The 20,317-nt window shown below is 35.1% G+C and overlaps 1 protein-coding gene across 1 annotated transcript in view; it reads right to left on the minus strand.

The window, feature by feature from the left end:
- Nucleotides 1-20,317, minus strand: part of DNAH12 (dynein axonemal heavy chain 12) — an 87,102-nt gene that overhangs the window by 26,197 nt on the left and 40,588 nt on the right. The window contains exons 36-50 of the mRNA XM_032239096.1: nucleotides 19,554-19,692; nucleotides 17,687-17,853; nucleotides 16,673-16,928; nucleotides 14,651-14,950; nucleotides 12,169-12,347; nucleotides 11,329-11,521; nucleotides 9,709-9,870; nucleotides 7,936-8,130; nucleotides 6,554-6,687; nucleotides 5,171-5,333; nucleotides 4,726-4,806; nucleotides 2,674-2,850; nucleotides 2,321-2,452; nucleotides 1,353-1,442; nucleotides 247-387 (exon numbers count right to left, since the gene is read on the minus strand). Of these exons, the coding sequence (XP_032094987.1) occupies nucleotides 247-387; nucleotides 1,353-1,442; nucleotides 2,321-2,452; nucleotides 2,674-2,850; nucleotides 4,726-4,806; nucleotides 5,171-5,333; nucleotides 6,554-6,687; nucleotides 7,936-8,130; nucleotides 9,709-9,870; nucleotides 11,329-11,521; nucleotides 12,169-12,347; nucleotides 14,651-14,950; nucleotides 16,673-16,928; nucleotides 17,687-17,853; nucleotides 19,554-19,692 (2,509 nt within the window). The remainder of the gene's footprint in view (nucleotides 1-246; nucleotides 388-1,352; nucleotides 1,443-2,320; nucleotides 2,453-2,673; nucleotides 2,851-4,725; nucleotides 4,807-5,170; nucleotides 5,334-6,553; nucleotides 6,688-7,935; nucleotides 8,131-9,708; nucleotides 9,871-11,328; nucleotides 11,522-12,168; nucleotides 12,348-14,650; nucleotides 14,951-16,672; nucleotides 16,929-17,686; nucleotides 17,854-19,553; nucleotides 19,693-20,317) is intronic.

Raw genomic sequence — 20,317 nt, forward strand, 5'->3', positions numbered from 1 at the left:
GGATATCCACTTTTGCAGTGTTACTGGACTATGGCTAAAATGATTGGCAGAATTATAAACTAGATGTCTATACTATATCCCTTATGCTAAACTAATGTAATAATTATAGTGTGATATACTGAACTTCCATATTTAAAAGCAGTTTATCTCCAAAATTTGTGTTTGCACTGCAAGAGGATCTCAAAAGGTTCTGACTAGGAGAAATCATATTTTCAATATAAAAAGAAAAAAAAAACGTAATGCCACCTTTGCTACACGGTCATAAACCTCCATTGCCATAATCCATTTACATAACCCTTCTGCTGCAGAAGATGCTTTAGCCACTTTTGGAGGATCAAATTCAGGATTAGTTAGATATTCTGAACGAATCTTCAGCATCACTGATACCTACATGAAACATACATTGCATACATCTGAAATACAGGATTCCGCAGTAATAATTCTCTAAATGATTTGGCTATTATTAGACATGCATTACTGAGTAGCTTTTATAATCAAGCTGTAATTTGCTCCCCCTGCTGGTGATCTTGCCCTGGGCACGTTTATGACAGAGATTGATGGATTCTCCTGGTTTGTTCAGCTAACAGGAAAACATTTAGAGATCACTCTCAATGTGGGAAAGGGCTTGGATTGAGGCTTTAAGGAGATGGCAAGTTCTGACAGATGCCAGATGGCTATGGTTTGGCATAAGATAATTTGCACAAATGTGTTCAGTAGGAGACTATCAACTTCTGGCCAGTGTTTTTTCTCTCTTCTGAAGTAGTGCTAAACCCATGTTCAAAAGAAGCCTAACAATCTGTTAATATTGTCTAATATCAACAGATCAGTTCAGAAAGATCCAGCCTCATTTTCTCCCCCAACTGTAATGTATGTTGGAAACAATGCCCAAGAATTGAATGGAAGGGAGAGGCCAACATCAGTCTAAAGTGGCTAATGGATAATGGGCTAATCCATCCCTTTGAATCATCTGTTCATACCAGAGACTAAATGGTCAGTGAAGATCATTTCAATACAGCCACATAATTTTTTTTATAGCTTGCTGCCTGCTTAAATGAGAACACATTACTTAAATGGTAGAACATGTAGCAATGACTTTAAGCTGTCTCAGATATGAACCAGGCATGATCATGAGCATGTGATAGGAAAAAAAAGTGGCTGGGGCTTGTTTATGTCCTAGCTAGAAGGAAATAAGAAAGGGCTTACAATTATTATTCTCACATGTGTGATATGTGAATATCTTTCTTCCATTTAAAGAGATGCTGGCTTTTAAAGGCTAGACAAGAGATAAGAGTCTATTATGTTCGCTGTAACTGAATCACAATTTATCATTTTTAAAATATACAAAGACTTACTGGAATGTTATCTTTGTCATATTCTCTCAAATCTTTAAGGAAGTTCATTTCACCTAAAAGTTTTTTGCTAGGTCCCCAGTAGTCTAAAATCTAAAAGAAAGTTACAGAATTATGTTAAATGGTGTTTTAAAAGGTAAAGAGAAAGTGGGAAAATGCAGAGGGTTTCCTAAGGAATGTATAATTTGAATAAAAGGATGCAGAAAAGAATTTGTATGGAATAATATACATGTCATTGACTATATATAGCAAGGACTGTGAATTTGCCCTTCAGGTTCAAAGATAAAAAGTTTTTTTAGAGTTCACATGGATACACAGTTAACTCCTGTTGGCAATTCCTTAAAGCAAACATAACTTTCTCAGGGTTCTGTGGCAACTGTGTGTTTCTAGTAACCAACAGAGCTGCTTTAAGGATTGCTGAGAGACACTACATAAGATGCCCTTTATCTTTAAATCCAAAGCTTTACAGAACCCTATCCTGTACACACTATATGTGTGAAAATAATCTATTTTACATTTTTGAAAAATGCTGAGGTTCCTCATTATAATTCCCCCCCTACAATCTATTAACAGATGAAATAAAGTGGTAGTTTGTTTCTAATAGTGGAGTGAAACTAGATAATAAAGGAAAAATCCACATTTTAGTGACAAAAAAAATTGAATTAAAAAATTGAAAAATTCAATAGTCTGTTATATAAATTAACTCCACTTCCACATTCATAGACATTCTTCCTATCAATAGAAATATTTTACTAAAAATGTATTATGGAACCAATAATCCAATTTACTGTTTCTCTGCACTTTCTCATTTCATGATGAAAACTCATAATTTTAATGGAGGTTAAGTACTGATGAAGAATCAGCTTTACCATACCTACAGCTTTATCTTATTTAACTCTAGGTATATGTTTCCTGTTTATTAAAGTAGATTTTGCCACTAGGAACATTTTACTTTGCTTCAATTACTTTACCTTGCCTCCAATTCCAGAAGGATCAGCAATTTTTTCTGGTTTTATATCCTTCATGACACAAATGGCAGCCATAACCAGTTTAACTCCAGAAGGTGGATTCTTCATTGATTTTACAATTGTAATATCTGCAGGCTAAAATGATATCTATTGTCAAATTGTAGTTTCCAAAATGTCACGTATTTAAATAGATCTGTTCTCTGTTCTTATTGGAAAAGATCAAGAACTAAACTTTGATCTTTTGGAAGGAATAAGGGATGGAATCCTCCTTCAATCAAACAATGAGCAAGAGAATGCTATTCCAACCAAGTCTCTATTTAAGTTTCTTTCATAAGCTCTTACTGTCTTTAACTTGCCTTCAGAGTGTCAAGTGCCGCCAATGCTGCCTCTAGTGCTGGAATTGCTTCAGCAAGGTCACTTTCACATTCATTTTTCAGTGCCTGAGCTTCCGTGGCCTTTTCTGTAGCAAGCTCCTCATCTACTTTTACAGTTCTGCTTTTTGCTTCAACCTCAGCAGATTCCTTCTCAATGATCTAGAAAGTAAAGGCAAAGTAACAAGCAACTATCATGGAACAGATGCACAATCCATTAGATTCATGCATACACTTAGTAAGACAAAATAACTGTTTTGAAAATCTAAGTTTATATTTGGAGCCATATAAAAAGTATTTTAAAAAAAGTTAAATTCAGCATAAAATTAATGATTGCCACTAGAATTATTGTTTGTGACTTCTTATATTGATGTTTTTGAAAGCATACTTCTTTCAAATATATGAGCATCTATGTCAACTGTCTCATTCAGTCATCTAGCAAAGACAGTCTCCTGGCCATTTGTTTTTGCCAAGAGTATACTTTATTGAAGCTTAGGTGGCTACAGAAGTAGCTTAAGATGAATCTGAGGTTTTTCCTTGCAAACAATACAAAGTAATTTTTCTTCTTCCCTCCCCACCCCAGCCATGCCCTGGTTATCTGCAAACGTCCAATTAGGTGCTTGTGTATTGTTTAGGAAACAGGTGCTTAGTTGACCTTGGCTGGTTTAAGCTTCTCACAAGGCTCAGCTAGGCTTCCATCCTTACAGTCCCTCTCCAACTCCTCCCCCCCTCCTCTCCTTGCTGGCTGTCAGCTCATGAAGCTTGGACAGAAGAGATGCAACCAAGACGATATACTAGGAAAGGACAGATTTTTATTAGAGGTAGTCCTTGACTTACCATTGATTGCTTAGCAACCACTTGACGGTACAAAAAACCTTTCAAAAGCTATTTACAACCCATAATACATCCCAAGGGCACATGATCAGATTTTGATACTTGGCAACTATGTCACCTTAATGGCCATTTGCAGCATCTTGTGGTCGCATAATGCAATTTGTGTTATTTTTTCTGCCAGTTTCTGGCGTTTACGTCTGGTTTCCAGGGGAAAAAACTCATTTGGATTTGTTTAACAATCACAGTATTTGCTTAATAATCGCCACAAAAATATTTAAAAAATAGATCCAATCACGTGATGCTTTGACTTATGATTTATGGATTTATGGATTCTGGATTAAATTTCAGTTGTAGCAATAGCAATAGCAATTAGACTTATATACGCTTCAAAGGGCTTTCAGCCCTCTCTAAGCGGTTTACAGAGTCAGCATATTGCCCCCAACAACAGTCCGGGTCCTCATTTTACCCACCTCGGAAGGATGGAAGGCTGAGTCAACCCTGAGCCGGTGAGATTTGAACAGCCGAACTGCAGAACTGCAGTCAGCTGAAGTAGCCTGCAGTGCTGCATTTAACCACTGCACCACCTCGGCTCTATATTTAGTTGTAAATAGAGGACTACCCATAATCCCACTTTCACTGGGACAAGCTCTGTGTGTGGGTGAGTGTATATATTTGTGTTTGTGTGTAAGTGTGATTTTAAAAAAAAGTTTTAAAAGATAGATTCCACTTGGGAAAAATCGCTACTGTCAAATACTTGACAATGAATAGCTCTCATGGCAATTGGGACAGCTAACATTGCAAAAACTTGAGAGGAGAAAAACCAAGAGATTACTTGTTAATTAATAATTACTATAATTCTTAATAATTTTGAAACTAATCTGAAGCATTAGAGGTTATAGTTTGCCATCTGACATTTATTTAACAGCAATGTAAGTTAATCATTATCATTTACACTATAGTTTGCCTAGTATAGCACAGCAAAGCAAAATCTCTATTTTTGTAATTGACTGTCACAAAATGATATTAGAAAGATGAACATTTACCAACATTTCAGTTTGAATAGTTTACCGTACAAGTCATAAAAAATACACATTTTCTCACACAAAACTATAAAATCACCATACCATTAAAATACTACAACTAGTATGATCATTTAATTGTATACTACAATAATCACATTATCCTAACCATCATAAATTTTACCTTCATCATGGCTGCATTATCCACTTTTGCTTGCTCCAATTTTGGTTGCAAATCAACAAGTTCTTTCTTCATTTCACCAACCTGAAACCAGAAGTAGTTGCGCATGAATTGTTTAATATTCAAAAAATAGAAAGAAGAAATAAAATATTTATTATGTACTCTTGGGATTACGATCTAAACTCATTAATTTTGGAGAAACCCCTCTGAACTAATGATATTTATTTATGGGTAGATATGCTAGAAGTTTCTAGCCTGCCTTACAAATCAAATCATATAGAAAAATGCTAATATTTCTTGAAATAAATGGTGATAACTTGTTATTTAAAAACAAAAGAAATAGCACTAGAAACAATCCAATTAAAACAAAAGAAAAAGCTAAGGGTTGAGTTTTGAAATTACGAAACTATTCTCACAAGGCAAATGTGTACTTTTATTGTTGATTCACCTGAGATTCAGCAAAAGCTAATTTGTCTAATCCATTAGTATATCTTTTTTTTGCCTTCATGATAGTATCACGATTCTGTGACAAAAGAAGTTGGAAGGAACCAATAAGTTCAAGGTAGGAAGTAGGTGTAACGTAGTTATGTCGTCCTAATTGGTTCAAAAATCTGTATCAATAAAAAATAATGCATTAATTATAACAAGGATTCAAAGAAAAAGCTCTATTTTGTTTGATAATAAATATATATTCTTGTTCTTTTCCCTCTATGTATGTAGCAGAATAAGCAACACATTTAAATTAGGAAATTATAATTGGCTATTGTAATAAAACTAGTGACCCCTAAAGCATTTGATAAATTGATTCCACACTGAAAGGCTTGAACATGTGTAATTCAGCTTTTGCTTCTTATATAATTCCATTTATAAACAATAAAAGAAGAACAACAATCCAAGAAGAGATCCAGATGTTCTTGCTTTAACTATTCTCTCTGCAGTGAAAGCGTGCCAAAGCCAGAGCTTATTTTAGAAGGTAATACATAAACAGTATGTAATCTAAACTGATTACATTTATTTCATTTGGAATTTTGCAAAGGAGATTGTTACCTTCTTTCACAAACACATGCATACATCACATTTCTCTTTCCCCAATATATTCCCTTTTATATCAAGAGATTAATCTTCACTCATTTTCTAAGGGATTTTTTCAATCTCATTTTCCCAATGCACAATGCCTCTTGCATTTGCCTCTTGCATTTCTGTGCTGGCACACAGTTTGCTAAATTCTATAGTTCTAGGCTTTAAGCAAGAAGATGCAATATATTTCTTTCCTATTTTCCTATAGCCGAGGTGAATGGAGAAGTTCTGGATAGAAGAATCAAGGGCTTCCCAGCTGGAAAAGTAAGATATTCAATGGTAGCCTATTGTAAGTTATCTTTTACTGGACACTCTTAGAACTTCCTTTAGAGGCCAGGGAAATTTTAAATAATCTCTCCTCCCAACTTATAGCTTCTCCATATTGTGAAAACATTTTAAAATATACAGTGTGTGTGTGTGTGTGTGTGTGTGTGTGTGAGAGAGAGAGAGAGAGAGAGAGAGAGGGAGAGAGAGGGAGAGGGAGAGATCCCATTCATGAATTTTTCTTATCCATAATAGCTATGTGTGGAGATAAATTTATTTATTGCAACTTATTTATTTTGATAAAAATTTAAACACATTGTACAATAAGGTAATTCAAAGCAGGTAGAAAATGACATTACAGCTTTATTTCTCAGAATATGTGTTAATCTATTTATTAAATATTAGTGGTTTTTAGCAATATTGTTTTATATCTTGGGATTTTTTTCTTTTCCATTTATCTTAGGGGCATAAATCTATATAGAAAGCTAACCTTTCAGAAAGTGATAACACAGATGTATGGAAATATTTACAGATGGGAACAACTTCTTTGCGTTCATTTTCTGTGAGCTCAAGCTTTTCCAAGAATTTGACAGCCACACGTTCAAGAGCATCTTCAGGCCATGGCTGTAAGCATAAGGATATAAAGTTTTCATACAATGTGCCTTCTTATACAAGTAGTCCTCAATTTACAACAGTTCATTTAGTGCCTGTTCAAAGTTATAATGACACTTTCATACTTACAACCTTTGTAGCATCCCCATGATCATGTGATCAAAATTTAGATGTTTGGCAACTGCTTCATACTTATGACTGTTCCTGTGTCCCAAAGTCATGTGATCACCTTTTGCAAACTTCTGACAAGCAAAGTCAATGGGGAAGCTAGATTCACTTAATAACCAAGTTACTAACTTATCAACTGGAGTGATTCACTTAACAACTGTGTCAAGAAAGGTTGTAAAGTGATTTAACATATGTCTCGCTCAACAACAGAAATTTTGAATTCAATTATGGTCATAAGTTAAGAACTACTCATACATTGTATTTGCTACTCCAGTCCACTAACAAATAGTTCATCATGAAATTTGTTAAATGCAGACCAGCAAAGAAATAGGAAAAAGATTCACATTACTTCATTTCACATATATTCCTTTTCCTTGTATTTCACATAAGATCTTAATCAATATAATGACAATTTAAACAAACAGTGGGGGGGGTGTTAATTTTTTTGTTAACAGATGAATTTTCTTCTTACATATTCATTTTATTTTATTTATTTTATTAAATGTGCATTTCTTTGTATTATTTATTAGCAATGAACCTCAGGCACCACAAGCACTACTTGCAGGAGGTTTTGGAACCCATAAAATATTTTCATAATGATACCAATATGTTTAGTTCTCTAGCCATAAATGTAGTAGTAAGTAGATCAGAATAGGATCCCCCACCATCTTCTACATAGAATATCATGCAAAACGGTAAATGAAAGAGAAGTGATGAATCCTTTCTATTCACTAACAACACGCTATACATCATTATACATAACAAAATAGGTCAAGCAAGAACCATTCCCCACAATGATCAACTGTCCAATAACATATTGGAGTAAAGAATATATTTTTGAATGACACTGAGATGCTTTAAGAGGTTTTTGTTAAAAAAAAATCTGTAGTATTCAAGCATCCAATTGAATATTCATTACCAATCCAACATTCAAAGTTGGATTATTCTGTAAAACAGAAATTTTTTGACATTCATTCAAAATCTAAGAAAAAGATTATCAATATCAAAGAGAGTGAAAAGAAAGTTTTTATGGGTAAGAATATATAAGAGCCTGGTAAATACATTGACATCATTCTGATTATTTCTACAAACCTGGAACCAATCAATAGTACAACAGTTGATGAGAGATGGAAATTGTCTCAGGCGATTGCGAAAAGCATCTCCAATTGGACTGAAAGCTACTACAACATGGAGATTGTCTTTGCAACGGTTGACAAAGAAAGCAAATAAGGCCAATGGACCAAGCTCTTCATGCTTATGGCCTGCCTGGGCTGCAGCACGAACTCCCTAGAGAATAAATCACAGAAGTTCCAAAGTCTAGTTTTGGAAAGAAATCTGACTACTAATAGGAATTGTAATGTATTCATCAAAATAAATTAACTTCTCTGATTGAGAAAACAATGCCAATTAAACTAATAAATATGCTAATAATAATAATTTATTAAATTTATATGCTTCCCAACTCTCAGTGAATCTACAGGTAAATAAATTGCCTAAATTCATAACTGCAGTGTAGCATAAGAATCTAAAACTATTAATATTTTTAAATTGAAGCTGGTGATAATGTTTATTTAAACTATATTGTATTTTAATACATTTATCCTATTTGTTTCCTTTTTATTAATCATATTTCTATACACTACAAACAACTCTACAAAGAGTTCTGGCACTTCACAATATTCCACATGAAAACATAACAAAATATATTAAAAAAGACATAAAACAAAATCATCAGCCCATCCTAATATCTTCAACCCAGTGATTTCCTAAGTATTAAAGACTCTGATAAAAAGCTTCATCTTAACTACCTACATGCAACCATCAGTAAGAGTGGCATTCAAATGTCTTGATGGAGTCAAAACTAAAACAAAAAACATTTTCTTCTGCTTTCTCATCCCCAACTTCAAATATGTGGGTTAATTTCAGCACCCCAAATCTGGAGGAGTAGATCTGAGGGATTGGTTCTATCTGAAGGAGAAAATCTCGAAGATATCTGAGTGCCAGGCCATAAGGTAAAGGTTCCCCTCATACATATGTGCTAGTCATTCCCAACTCTAGGGGGGTGCTCATCTCCGTTTCAAAGCTGAAGACCCAGCACTGTCCGAAGATGTCTCCATGGTCATGTGGCTGGCATGACTAAACAGTGAAGGCACATGGAACGCTGTTACCTTCCCACCAAAGGTGGTTCCTATTTTTTCTACTTGCATTTTTACATGCTTTCAAACTGCTAGGTTGGCAGAAGCTGGGACAAGTAATAGAAGCTCAGCCCATTACGCAGTACTAGGGATTCAAACTACCAAACTGCTGACCTTTCTGATTGATAAGATTAGCATCTTAGCCACTGAGCCAACGCATCCCACTGCCAGGCCATAAAGAACTATATATTTGAAAACCAGACTGAACTGCCCAAAGAAGCATTTTGAAGCCAACGGAGTAATTGAAAAATCAATGATATAGAGCAATGCTGATTCCCACTTGCCACTAGACAGGGAGCAGTTCATTCTTCAGCAACAGTAGGTTTCAGGTAATCTCTAATAATAGTCCTACATAAAGCACATTTGCAGTAGTACACCCAATGAATGACAAGAGCTTGCATTATTGCTCCCAGGAACTTCTACTATTCTATTAATGGTGTATTATTATCTATATAGCGTAATATATAGATAGGTTTTAATTTACCAACTAGGGGCATGGTTCAACTGAGGTTAAGCAAATTACAGGTTATTTTCCTTTTCAATAAAGCAGACTTAAACCCCAGTCTTACCTGTGGCCATGTGTGGTAATATTTTAAATTTTAATGTTAATATTTAAAAATAATTCTAATAGATTATTCTAATATTTAAGAGAAATATTATATGGGAATACCTCCATAACTTCCTGTTTCTCATCAGCTGCAAAAAGATTTGGTACTTCTCCTGTATTAAGCACACTGTCAACATCTTCTAAAAACCCTTCTTCTTTGATTTGTGTGTCTGTGATCAAAAACACAGTTTTCAAGCCCTTCATACCTGCGCTCCTCAGAAGGTTCTAGGAGTAACACAAACATTATTAAGCATTCAGTTCAATGCTCAGTTAAGGAACTGCCCAGTTAAGGAACTACCAAGACTATTCCCATCAACACTATTATCTACTTGGGTAATTAAATGTCTGCAAGAAAACTTCCAAGCTCAGAAAGCACCAAGAACCTCACAGTAGTTGTAACTGCTGTTATGAAGACTCTCCTTTCCTTAGTTCTTTCTTTAAACTTTTGTCATTTATTACTTTTCTTTACTTTTTATTTCCAAATACACACATACATGTGTGTATATTGATATTATATATAATATCATATTATATATTGATATGTATAATATCATATATAGATATTATATGTATAATAGTATTATTGATCACATTAGGATAATTCATGTATTCATTTCAAATCCTCCCCCCCCCCCGCAAAAAAATCTTCTACTGCTAGAGCACAGAACATTCTAACTCAAATGTTTCATGGAATAAGTACTGTATATACTCGAGTATAAGCCTAGTTTTTCAGCCCACTTTTTGGGCTGAAAAAAGCTGCCTCGGCTTATACTCGAGTCAGTGAAAAATTTGCCCGAAATGGAGGAGAAAAAGGGGCGGGGCCATGCCGCTGGGTGACACTCGTGAATGGCCCAGTGCCCCTGTGAGTTTCCCCTCCCTCTGTGTCAGTTTGCCGCGCAGCGCGCACCGCACCATCCCCCCTCCTCACGTTCTAATGTAATGCAGGGCTGTCTTACGATTCCCCTTCCTCCCCCTCCTGCTGCTCTGCAACGATGTCCCACCTCCTCCTTGTTATGGCAAGCAGCCACATAGCGATGTCCCACCTCCTCTGGTACAGTGATCCAATGATAGGAATCACTGTGCCATGTGTCATAGGAGGCGGGACATCGCTCCCGCGGCTGCACGGGACATCATCATCACAGCGGGACATCAGCATCATGAGGTGAGTGAAGTATTTCATTGAATACACCGCTAGTTTACTGTTTTTCTTTGAAATAAATATTCAAAAACATTATTGGTATCTATTTTTATTTTTGAAATTTACCGGTAGCTGCTGCATTTCCCACCCTAGGCTTATACTCGAGTCAATAACTTTTCCAGTTTTTTGTGGTAAAATTAGGCGCCTCGGCTTATATTCGGGTCGGCCTATACTCGAGTATATACGGTACCTTACTCTACCAGGCAGAAAATTTCACTTCTGACTGACATTTTAAACTATGCAGTATAACTTTAATAGGTAAAATCCTGCATGGTATCTGGTTGTGTAAATTACTGCAGGGTAGTTTTAAGAGCATAATTCTAAAACCAGTTAATTAATTATGTTCCACGAAGGAGATATCAACTCTTAGCCATCACAAAATGGGTTTTTCCCAGAATCACTGGTCGCAAGCATGGTCCTTTAGATTTTTCTAAAACCATTAAGAAGCCTTTAAGCAATATAAATTTAATTGTATATTTTTTTACCTTTAGGTCGTCCCTCCACTCATTCATTCCATAGCTCTTGGAGATTTCAGGTTGGAAAATATTCATTTTTGCCATAGATGTAGCCAATCGGGTCATGGATTGTCGTCCACTTCCTCCCATTCCAACAAGTAAAGCATTACCTCCAGATTGCTTGAGCACACGGCATATACGAGACAAATGTTCCAATACATACCTTTGATTTTAAAAATATTAGTTTCAGCAAACAACATTACAATGAAAATCAAATCTTTTTCATATAAAGATGGAAATTAACAATATTTTCCATCTTTTTGAAGTGGAAAATTTAAAAACTGTGGTTTAAGCTGTAGTATAAATGTAACAAAATTTTATAAAATGAAAACCTCAGAATTCTGCCTGCCCCCCCAAATTAAGAAAAAATAGACAGGTTTGGCTGAATGTTAATTAACTAAATATTTATAAAGAATTATCTGTCATTCTGTATACTGAACACATAATTTATTATCTTTTGCTCAATTTGAAAATTGAGGAAACAATGAGGAATTGAGGAAAAACATTGTACTCATGTTAAGGAAATAACACTATTTCAACATGTTTTGTTTGTGACTCATAGAATTAATCTAATTTATTGTCAAAATCTATACAGCTTATTAAAAATACAATCTGTTGACTTTGGAAAAAATGTCAGTATGAATCAGGAGTTCTGTATAAGGTAATTAACTACTACTACAAGACTTTGCCTGGGCAAGTTCCTAAGTTAAATTATAACTTGGTATTTTTTCTAAATACAAATAAATTACATAAGACTATAAGTATTCTTTGAATAATTATTGAAAAAAGTAATGTACAAAGCTATTGCACCTAAAAATTACTAGATTCATTCTTGTTTTGTGAGTTTGATTGTATTCATCCAAACATAGTTCCACAACATCATTGAATGTTTGTATATTTGGAATTTCATAATAAATTCTTTCTTCTCCTTCAAGGTCAGGATTCATGTAGTCTCCAAACAACAGATTTCTCAGATCTTCTTCACTGATCTATTGATGGAAAAGAAATGACATTTAGTCATTTCAGCCTAAAAGTATGATATGCAAATAAGAACTCAGAAATTAGATTATGATACTTGTACTGATAAATGTAATAAGAGGTTAATGATAAACATTTGAATTGGCCATTTTAAGGCTCAAAGCCATTGTACATAAGCTCATAAATGCAACAAATACATTATAAAAAATCATGGAATACAATGCAAAAAATATTCAGATTGCAACAATTAAATCAGAAAACACCATTGCTACTCAAAATGGTACTAAGCATTACTGTATACTAATGGATGTTAGTACAGTAACCTTTTGCTATGCTAATTTTGCAAGGAGGAAGAGAAAATGTCAGTATCTTGATTCAGATATAAATAGCAACAATAATAAAGTATCTTGATGTAATTCCTATATGGCTTAATTTAGGCAAACGAGGTTCAGGTAGAAGAAAAACATCATGGCTTCAAAACTTAAGAGACTGGTATGGGCAAAACTCAGCAGCACTTTTTCATGGGGCTGTTGACAAAAATAGGATTGCCAACATGATCGCCAACATCCGATGACAGATATGGCACAAGAAGAAGAATGTCTTAATTTGTACATATACTGTATGTAGAACTGTTATTTGTCACATGGAATCAGCCTATCTAGTCCATGCTCTCTGGCAAAATTTGTCAATGTGATTCTAATTCTGAGTGATCAGCGGGGCAGGAGCTCTATAACTATTCATCAGTTATAGACCAATTTAGGAATAGTATTCTTAAGACCAAGTTAATTCTAATCCTGGATAACAAAATAAGACATTCCCTTAATATCTTTAATGGATTTCTCAGAGCTTCTGTATCTTATCAGATTGTCATATTCTAATAGGAATACATGGTTTGATAGATACTCTGGTCCTGAACCAGGCAGAATTTTAAAGTTGATAATCATCAACTTGAAGTGCATCCAGAAGCCAATTGATAACTATTTTCCACTTGCACTAGTGTACTACTTCATCAAAATAAGTAGCAACGATAACTTGTATTTCTATATACTAGATCACATATATATTGTGAATGATCTTCAAGGGCAGTTCCATATACAGTGCATTGCAATTGTGGAATCAAGACATGAGGAAGTCATAAATTACTATGGCAAATAGCTCTTGATCCAGAAATGGTTGTAACTGGCATACAATATGGAGCTGTATGAAAGTCCTCTGGCCGCAGTTACCATCTACTCCTTAAGCAGGAGATGTGAGTCCAATTCGACACCCAAATTATTAATCTGTTCAGCACAGATGATGCAACTTTTTGCAGGCAGCTGCCTAAAAAATGTCTCATTTACAATTTCTTACTTCCAAAATACAAATCATATCAAATTAGCAATTTCAACAATTATGAATAAGATAAAATAAGTAACATTTCAATAATACATAGGATAGGAACACCTGGATCCAGCTACATACACTTGGTAGTACTGTGGCGACAAGAATGCAACAGAAGTTGGTCTCTGGGTGATATTTGTGGGCTTTTCTCCAAGGATCTTTCCCTCAGAGCAGTTGAGGCTAATATTTGAGGGGTCCTGCTAAACAGACTCATGGGCTGTTGTTTCCCGCTACCTTCTCAAAGAGTAAGGTTCTATTTTTAGTGCCAAAAATAATGTGGGGAAAGAGACAGAAGTCAATCTTCCCCTTTTGTCCCTGGGATCTTTTTCTATTTTTATTTGCATGTTTAGCTTCGAAGATGTTTGGAAAAAATATGAAGAGGAAAAAAATGACAAGGAAAGCATTTGCCTCCAAAGACAGCAAATGATGGAGCTTTTTCTTTCTTTTTTTGGAATGGGAGATTTCCCCCTCTTTCAAATAGACACTGTTACCATTTCATACTTCTGCTGTAAAAAAGGAGCTTTTGAAACTATCATGTAGCAAAAATCAAGTGGGTCTCTCTTCCTTTCTATTTCAGAGAATATTGCTAGCCAGATATCTCAATGGGATATCTACCATAATTTACTCAAATTGCATATCCACTGCAATATATCCCAACAGTCATATTCTGTAACCTCTCAAAAGGGCCACAAGATGTATCAGGAGTCACAGTGTCTTCATGCTGTCTTATTTAATTTTTAAAAGGCATTTTTTAAAAAGTATTTTAAAAGGCATGAAAATATGGCTATTCTGAAATCAACATCCAATGAAGAAGCATCTTGCTTTTGCCATATGGAATTACACCCAATTGTAAGATTTTACTTTATTTCTATTAAATCTGGTCAGGCAGGAATAAATAAATTTTATTTTTTAAATAAATACTGTGAATACTTACAGGTGCATTTCCTTGTCTCAGGTGTGAAAATACTGCATCAAAGGGTTCTTTGAAATGTTCTTTCACAATTTCTTTTATGAGTTTGAACACCCAAGCCCTATCAGCATCATCCACAAGCCGGTCATAAAACACTCGAAATACTTCATGTACAAAAAGACGAATCATTGTATGCTTGTTGACAACCGAGTCCCTCTTAATAAGTAAGCAGCCTAGGATAACTCGTGAAAAATCACGCAGATTGAACGTATAGTGGGATTTGGCTGGAGTTGGCAATAGGTTTGCCATGGCTTTCTTATATACCTTAATTATTGGAAAGAAAAAAGCATAGACTTTTAGAATTATGAACTTCATAAACGTAGATCATCAAACGCAAGTATGTATCTACATCTCTATTAGATTTGAAGGCTGCCCAATTTCAAAAAGATTCTGAGCAGCTTACACGTTTTTTTAAAATAAAGTGTTAGAAAGGAATATTACCACCCAGATAAAAATAACACCACTCTAAAAAATCACCAGGGGCTCCATGTATATACTCTAACCATAAACCTGGGAGTAGAGCCAGGTCTAAAGAAACTCTGGAACATTTGAAGGATGGGAGCTATATGTATCTCTGGAGGATGCTGGTCCAGATGACAGATGCCATGGCAGAGAACACATGCTTTTCACTCCCACAGGATGACATTTAATAAAAGGGACCCAGTGCATACCAATTCTGCATCATAGTACTGGATGGCCAGTACATTTGGAGATGGGTGCTCTCTTAAATATCAAAGCCCCATGCCATTAAAAGTGACAATCAGCACTTGTAATTGCAACCAGAAGCCAACTGGTAACCTTTTCTGCTAGTGAAGTAGCAATGATATATGGGCTTGGAAATACTGCCCAAGCCATTGTATTTTGAACCAGCCCTAGCTTGTAGATGATCTGTTGAATAAATCTGACAGAAACATGAAAACAATAGGAGATGTGAAATAAAAATACCTTTTGCTCTAAATACTTTTTTATGTGACTGTTACGTAAAGACATGCGCAGCACACTGCTATGATCTCAGTGGCTGGTTACCTCTTAACCTATGAGCTCACCTAATTACCTTCAACAAGCAGTACCAGGAACTATTGAGTTATGTGAGTCTACCCTGGATGGGATGTTCTTAGAAATTGACAAGGAGAATGTGCCAATTACAATCCTGTTGCTATATGCTCATTGCTTTGCTTGTAAAAACTGTATAAAAAGAATAACCCCCCCGAAGGGGTGGGGGGAGACATTTTGAAATGAACCCTGTGATGTCTGGACTCTGAATCCATCATATGACAAAAAGGAGTTAAGTTGTGGAAACTGCTGCAAGCAGTAGTGGCAGATATTAAAAGTGGACTTCTGGGGGTCCTGACAGATCAATCTGTTAGTGACTAATAAAGGAAGCTGCAGGTGACCATGCACATAAACCTACTTATTATTTGATTTATTACAGCAAAGTAACATTTGAGAGCCAAAATCACTAAGTGAGCTTATATACCCAAGCACCTGTCTACAGGTACGTATCTGAAAGTACAGAGATTTTGTCAAAGCACTAACATGACTATTGCAGTGGTGGGTTGCCAATTTTTTTATTACCGGTTCGGGCGCATGCACAGAAGCTTCGGGGCAGGTAGGTGGATCCTCCCACCGCCACTACTATCGGTTCACCCGATCCGGGCTGAACTGGGAGCAACCCATCTTTGGACTATTGGTGTTATTGCGGTACCAGGTCTGTCATATGTGTGTGTGCATGTATGCATCTCATGATAGACATGCAAAAGAGGCAGAGATTGCATTGTAATAATGCAATGCTCGTTTCATAATTTCTCTGTCTTGTCGATCCCTTGAATACACTTTCTCAATACTATCAGAAAATATTTGCCCGTTAGAAAAATTAGTTGCACTTTCTCCCCAAATGATATATTTATGAGACTATCTGAGTCACCTTGAAAATCTGTTAGTTCATATTTTTAGCAGAACTAAAAATAAGCAGAGAATATGGCCTACCTCCATAGTGCCACTGACAATCTGGTTTCCAACTGTGAAATATTCTGGAATAAATTCATTTATTCTGAGATACAAAGAAACAAGAGTAGAAAAAATCCGGACCATTGTTTCATCACTAAAAGAATTAATGGTGAAAATATTGAAATGTCTCAGGAAACGAGGGGTTACAGGATTTCTTCCACCACCTGGTGGACCCATGGCAGCCATCAACTGAATATCAACTAGTGTAATTTTATTTGTGTCTTTTAAGTCATACCTTTAAAAGAAATATAAATGTGAGATTCAGACAACCACAACAAAAGATGAACGTTTAGTGCAATAGCATAGAAATACCTTAATATTCATCTAGTTATATATAGTATCTTATACATTAACTGTGCAGCAAGAGTTTCCCTTTCCAATCCTCATCTTTGCATCATCCTGCAAACCTCCAAATCTGATCTAATAGAAAGGGAATTTCATTGATAAAAGGACAGAATTGAGTACACCACAATTTCTTAGTACTGCAGAAATAATCACATGAAAGGGGAATTCCTTATGGAGTCATACTTAACATTATTATACATTATTATGAATAATAATAACACTCACTAAGAAAATAAGGTTCTACTCTGTATGGAAATTGAAGGATATAAATTTAGAAATGTGTGCTTAATCCTCATTATTGACTAAAACCTTATAAAAATGTAGCTTCCTTTTAATAATAAATGCATATATGAAATAATCTTCTATGTAATCATGGAGTGTTTGTGCTTCTATGGTACAAAAATGTTCATATCTACCTGCTTCAAAAAATCTTGTTCTGAAGAAGGACCCCTCAAGTTGAGTATGAAGGGCAAACTAGTTCATATTAATGCTACTACTAATGAAGCAGTCCCTCCCAAAAAAGGCAGAAAAAGTGGAAAAAACAACAATAGTGGTATATCCTCACAACTGAAACAGATGTTTTGTATAACTGCAAGCATCATAACATTCAAACATTTCTGCATTATATGTAATAAAAATACCAGTTACCAGATTCCATGATCAAAAAACTGTCTTAAAAGTTCAACTGGAGGCTGAGCTCCATATTGCTCCAGTACAGGCATATTCATGTCATCTACAAAGATTACACACTTCTTTCCCACAGGTGGCCCATATATTCCTTTCCGCCTTTTGTCCAACCTGGCCATGATAATGTTCTGCAATTAAAAAAAAGAACATGTTTCCATTCATTAAAAATAGCCTATGAGAAATAACATATTAATTTATTACATTCTTTTTTAAAATAAAGGTTAAGATGTGCCTCACACACAATGCACAAAAAGATATCGCACCAAAGAACAGTGACATGACTCAACTTTAACTGCATAAAATCAACCCTCAACAGATGAAAAAAAGCAATGCAAGAAAGGCAATATTGATTGCCATGCTGAAGATCTACAGCTGCAACGTGTAGAACCTAAGAGAACTGGAAACACAAGCTTCAAGAAATATAAACAAATGATAAAAAATGATCTAAGAATCTTGTTCAAAGACTGAAGCCTATATGCTGAAATCTGTAGCAGAACCAAGTTCAAAGTGGCTGAAATATTTTTTAAGCCCAGCACAATAAGATAGTATTTACAAGTGGCTTAGGTGGAAACGTCCCTAATTTACCGAAGTATAAGAAGAACTAAGTACAATCAGATTTGCAAAATGTTATTATGACAATGAAATTCAATAAAGTACTTTTAGTCTTTCTATGGAGTTGATTTCTTGGTCTGGACTGGAGCTGAGAAAAACAGAAATGTGAACAAGCAAACATTATCTGTAATAGGTGATTTTACAGATATACAGATAGAGCTGAGGTAGTGCAGTGGTTAGAGTGCAGTACTGCAGGCTACTTCAGTTGACTGCTAGCCACAGTTCAGCAGTTCCAGTTCAAGGTTGACTCAGCCTTCCATTCTTCTGAGGTGGGTAAAATGAGGACCCGACCCAGATTTTTGGGGGCAATAGGCTGACTCTGTAAACCATTTAGAGAGAGCTGTAAAAGCACTATGAAGCGGTTTAGAAGTCTAAGTGCTGTTGCTATTGCTATATATGAGCAGCTCCATTACTGGAGCTGCTCATATATGTGTGTGTGCATATATATACTCCATATATATATGCACACACACACACACACACACACACTTGTGCCACTAAGAGGAACATTCAACACTCAAATATATGCATTATTGTTATTTTGAAAGCCTTATGAATAATCAATCATTTGTTTTACTATCCTCTGATCCCAAGGAAAGATTCAATTTTTCCACTCTAAAGATAAAAGGGCTATCTTGTATAATTATTCTGAAGAAATTTAAAAGAACTCCTCTACATAATAGCTTAATAAATGCAGGTTGCCACGTATGGCCAATATATGCTGACAAACACATTAATTCATCTCTGACAGGAATACATGTGTGGCAGTTTTCCTCCTGATTTAATCAGATATTGACCCAGATGATTGAAAGTATGTAAAACTAAACAGAGATGCAAGCCACATTGTGCCACAGAGTATATTGCAGTTTGACATATTTCTGGTGCACAAAATGCAAATAAAGCAGATGCAGACAAATGTTAATGTACCTTGTAATTTAAAATGGTGGTTTATTAGATGTTTGTGGGTATATAAAAAGCTTATCCTGAATCTTAAATAAAATAGGTTACCTATGCTTAAATATAATATGTTTTATTATTAATTATATTGTTTAGCTAAGTAAATGATAGAAGTAAATGAATATTAATGTCAAATGAATCTAAATATAAACTGCTGAAGTTTATACAAAGCAAAGTAGGATTCCAGCAAAAATAAATTAAAAAATTCAAATTTTAATAAAAAATTCCAAGTAATTCCAAAGAGAACTATCTCACTAACCTGGGTCTGATTGGCGCTGGTTCGAGCTGAAAAGTTAAGGAAGAATGGGAAGTAGAGGTCCTTTTGTAAGTGGTTCATTAGTTTGTCTTTTACATATACAGACTTCCCAGTACCAGTAGGTCCCACAAAAAGCAGTGCCCTTGGAAAGGAATTCAGACAGACATTAGTTTTTCATGACTAAGCTAGACTAGATAGTTGAAACTATTAAACAACAGCAATTGATTCTGACAATTTTTAATTGCTTGAGAATCATATGATTGCTTTATAATTTTAGTTACCTATTCATGGAATAATAGAGAAATAAAAGAATAAATGCAATTGAAATGTACATATGTAGAAATCCAATATGTTAAGCAGAACGTTCAGGCAATCATACGTGCAAGATTGAGGTCAGCCCCACTGGATGGATACTAGACCACAAGGAGTCAACTTTATTGAGACTGGCTATGTAATAACAGACTTGCAAGTTTGATTGTGCTATATCTCCTCCTTCCTTACATTTCAGTAGATTTGGAAAGGTGTCCATCGGAGCCACTTACAAACATAATCTGTCTGTTGTGGAATTAAAATCATCTCCCCTGAGTGGTAGAACTGACAACAACATTAGCACCTTTCTGTTTTCCCAAGCTTTGGGTTGACTTTTAATTGTATTTTAACATTGTTGTAATGGTTAGTTTTTAAATGGCTGTGTGCTACTGCCTAGTTTATATAATGCTTTTATTTTATAATTATCATATTGGGTTTTAACTGAGACTATATTTTAG

The sequence above is a fragment of the Thamnophis elegans genome, chromosome 2 (assembly GCF_009769535.1).
Source record: "Thamnophis elegans isolate rThaEle1 chromosome 2, rThaEle1.pri, whole genome shotgun sequence".
In the NCBI taxonomy this organism is placed as follows: Eukaryota; Metazoa; Chordata; class Lepidosauria; order Squamata; family Colubridae; genus Thamnophis; species Thamnophis elegans.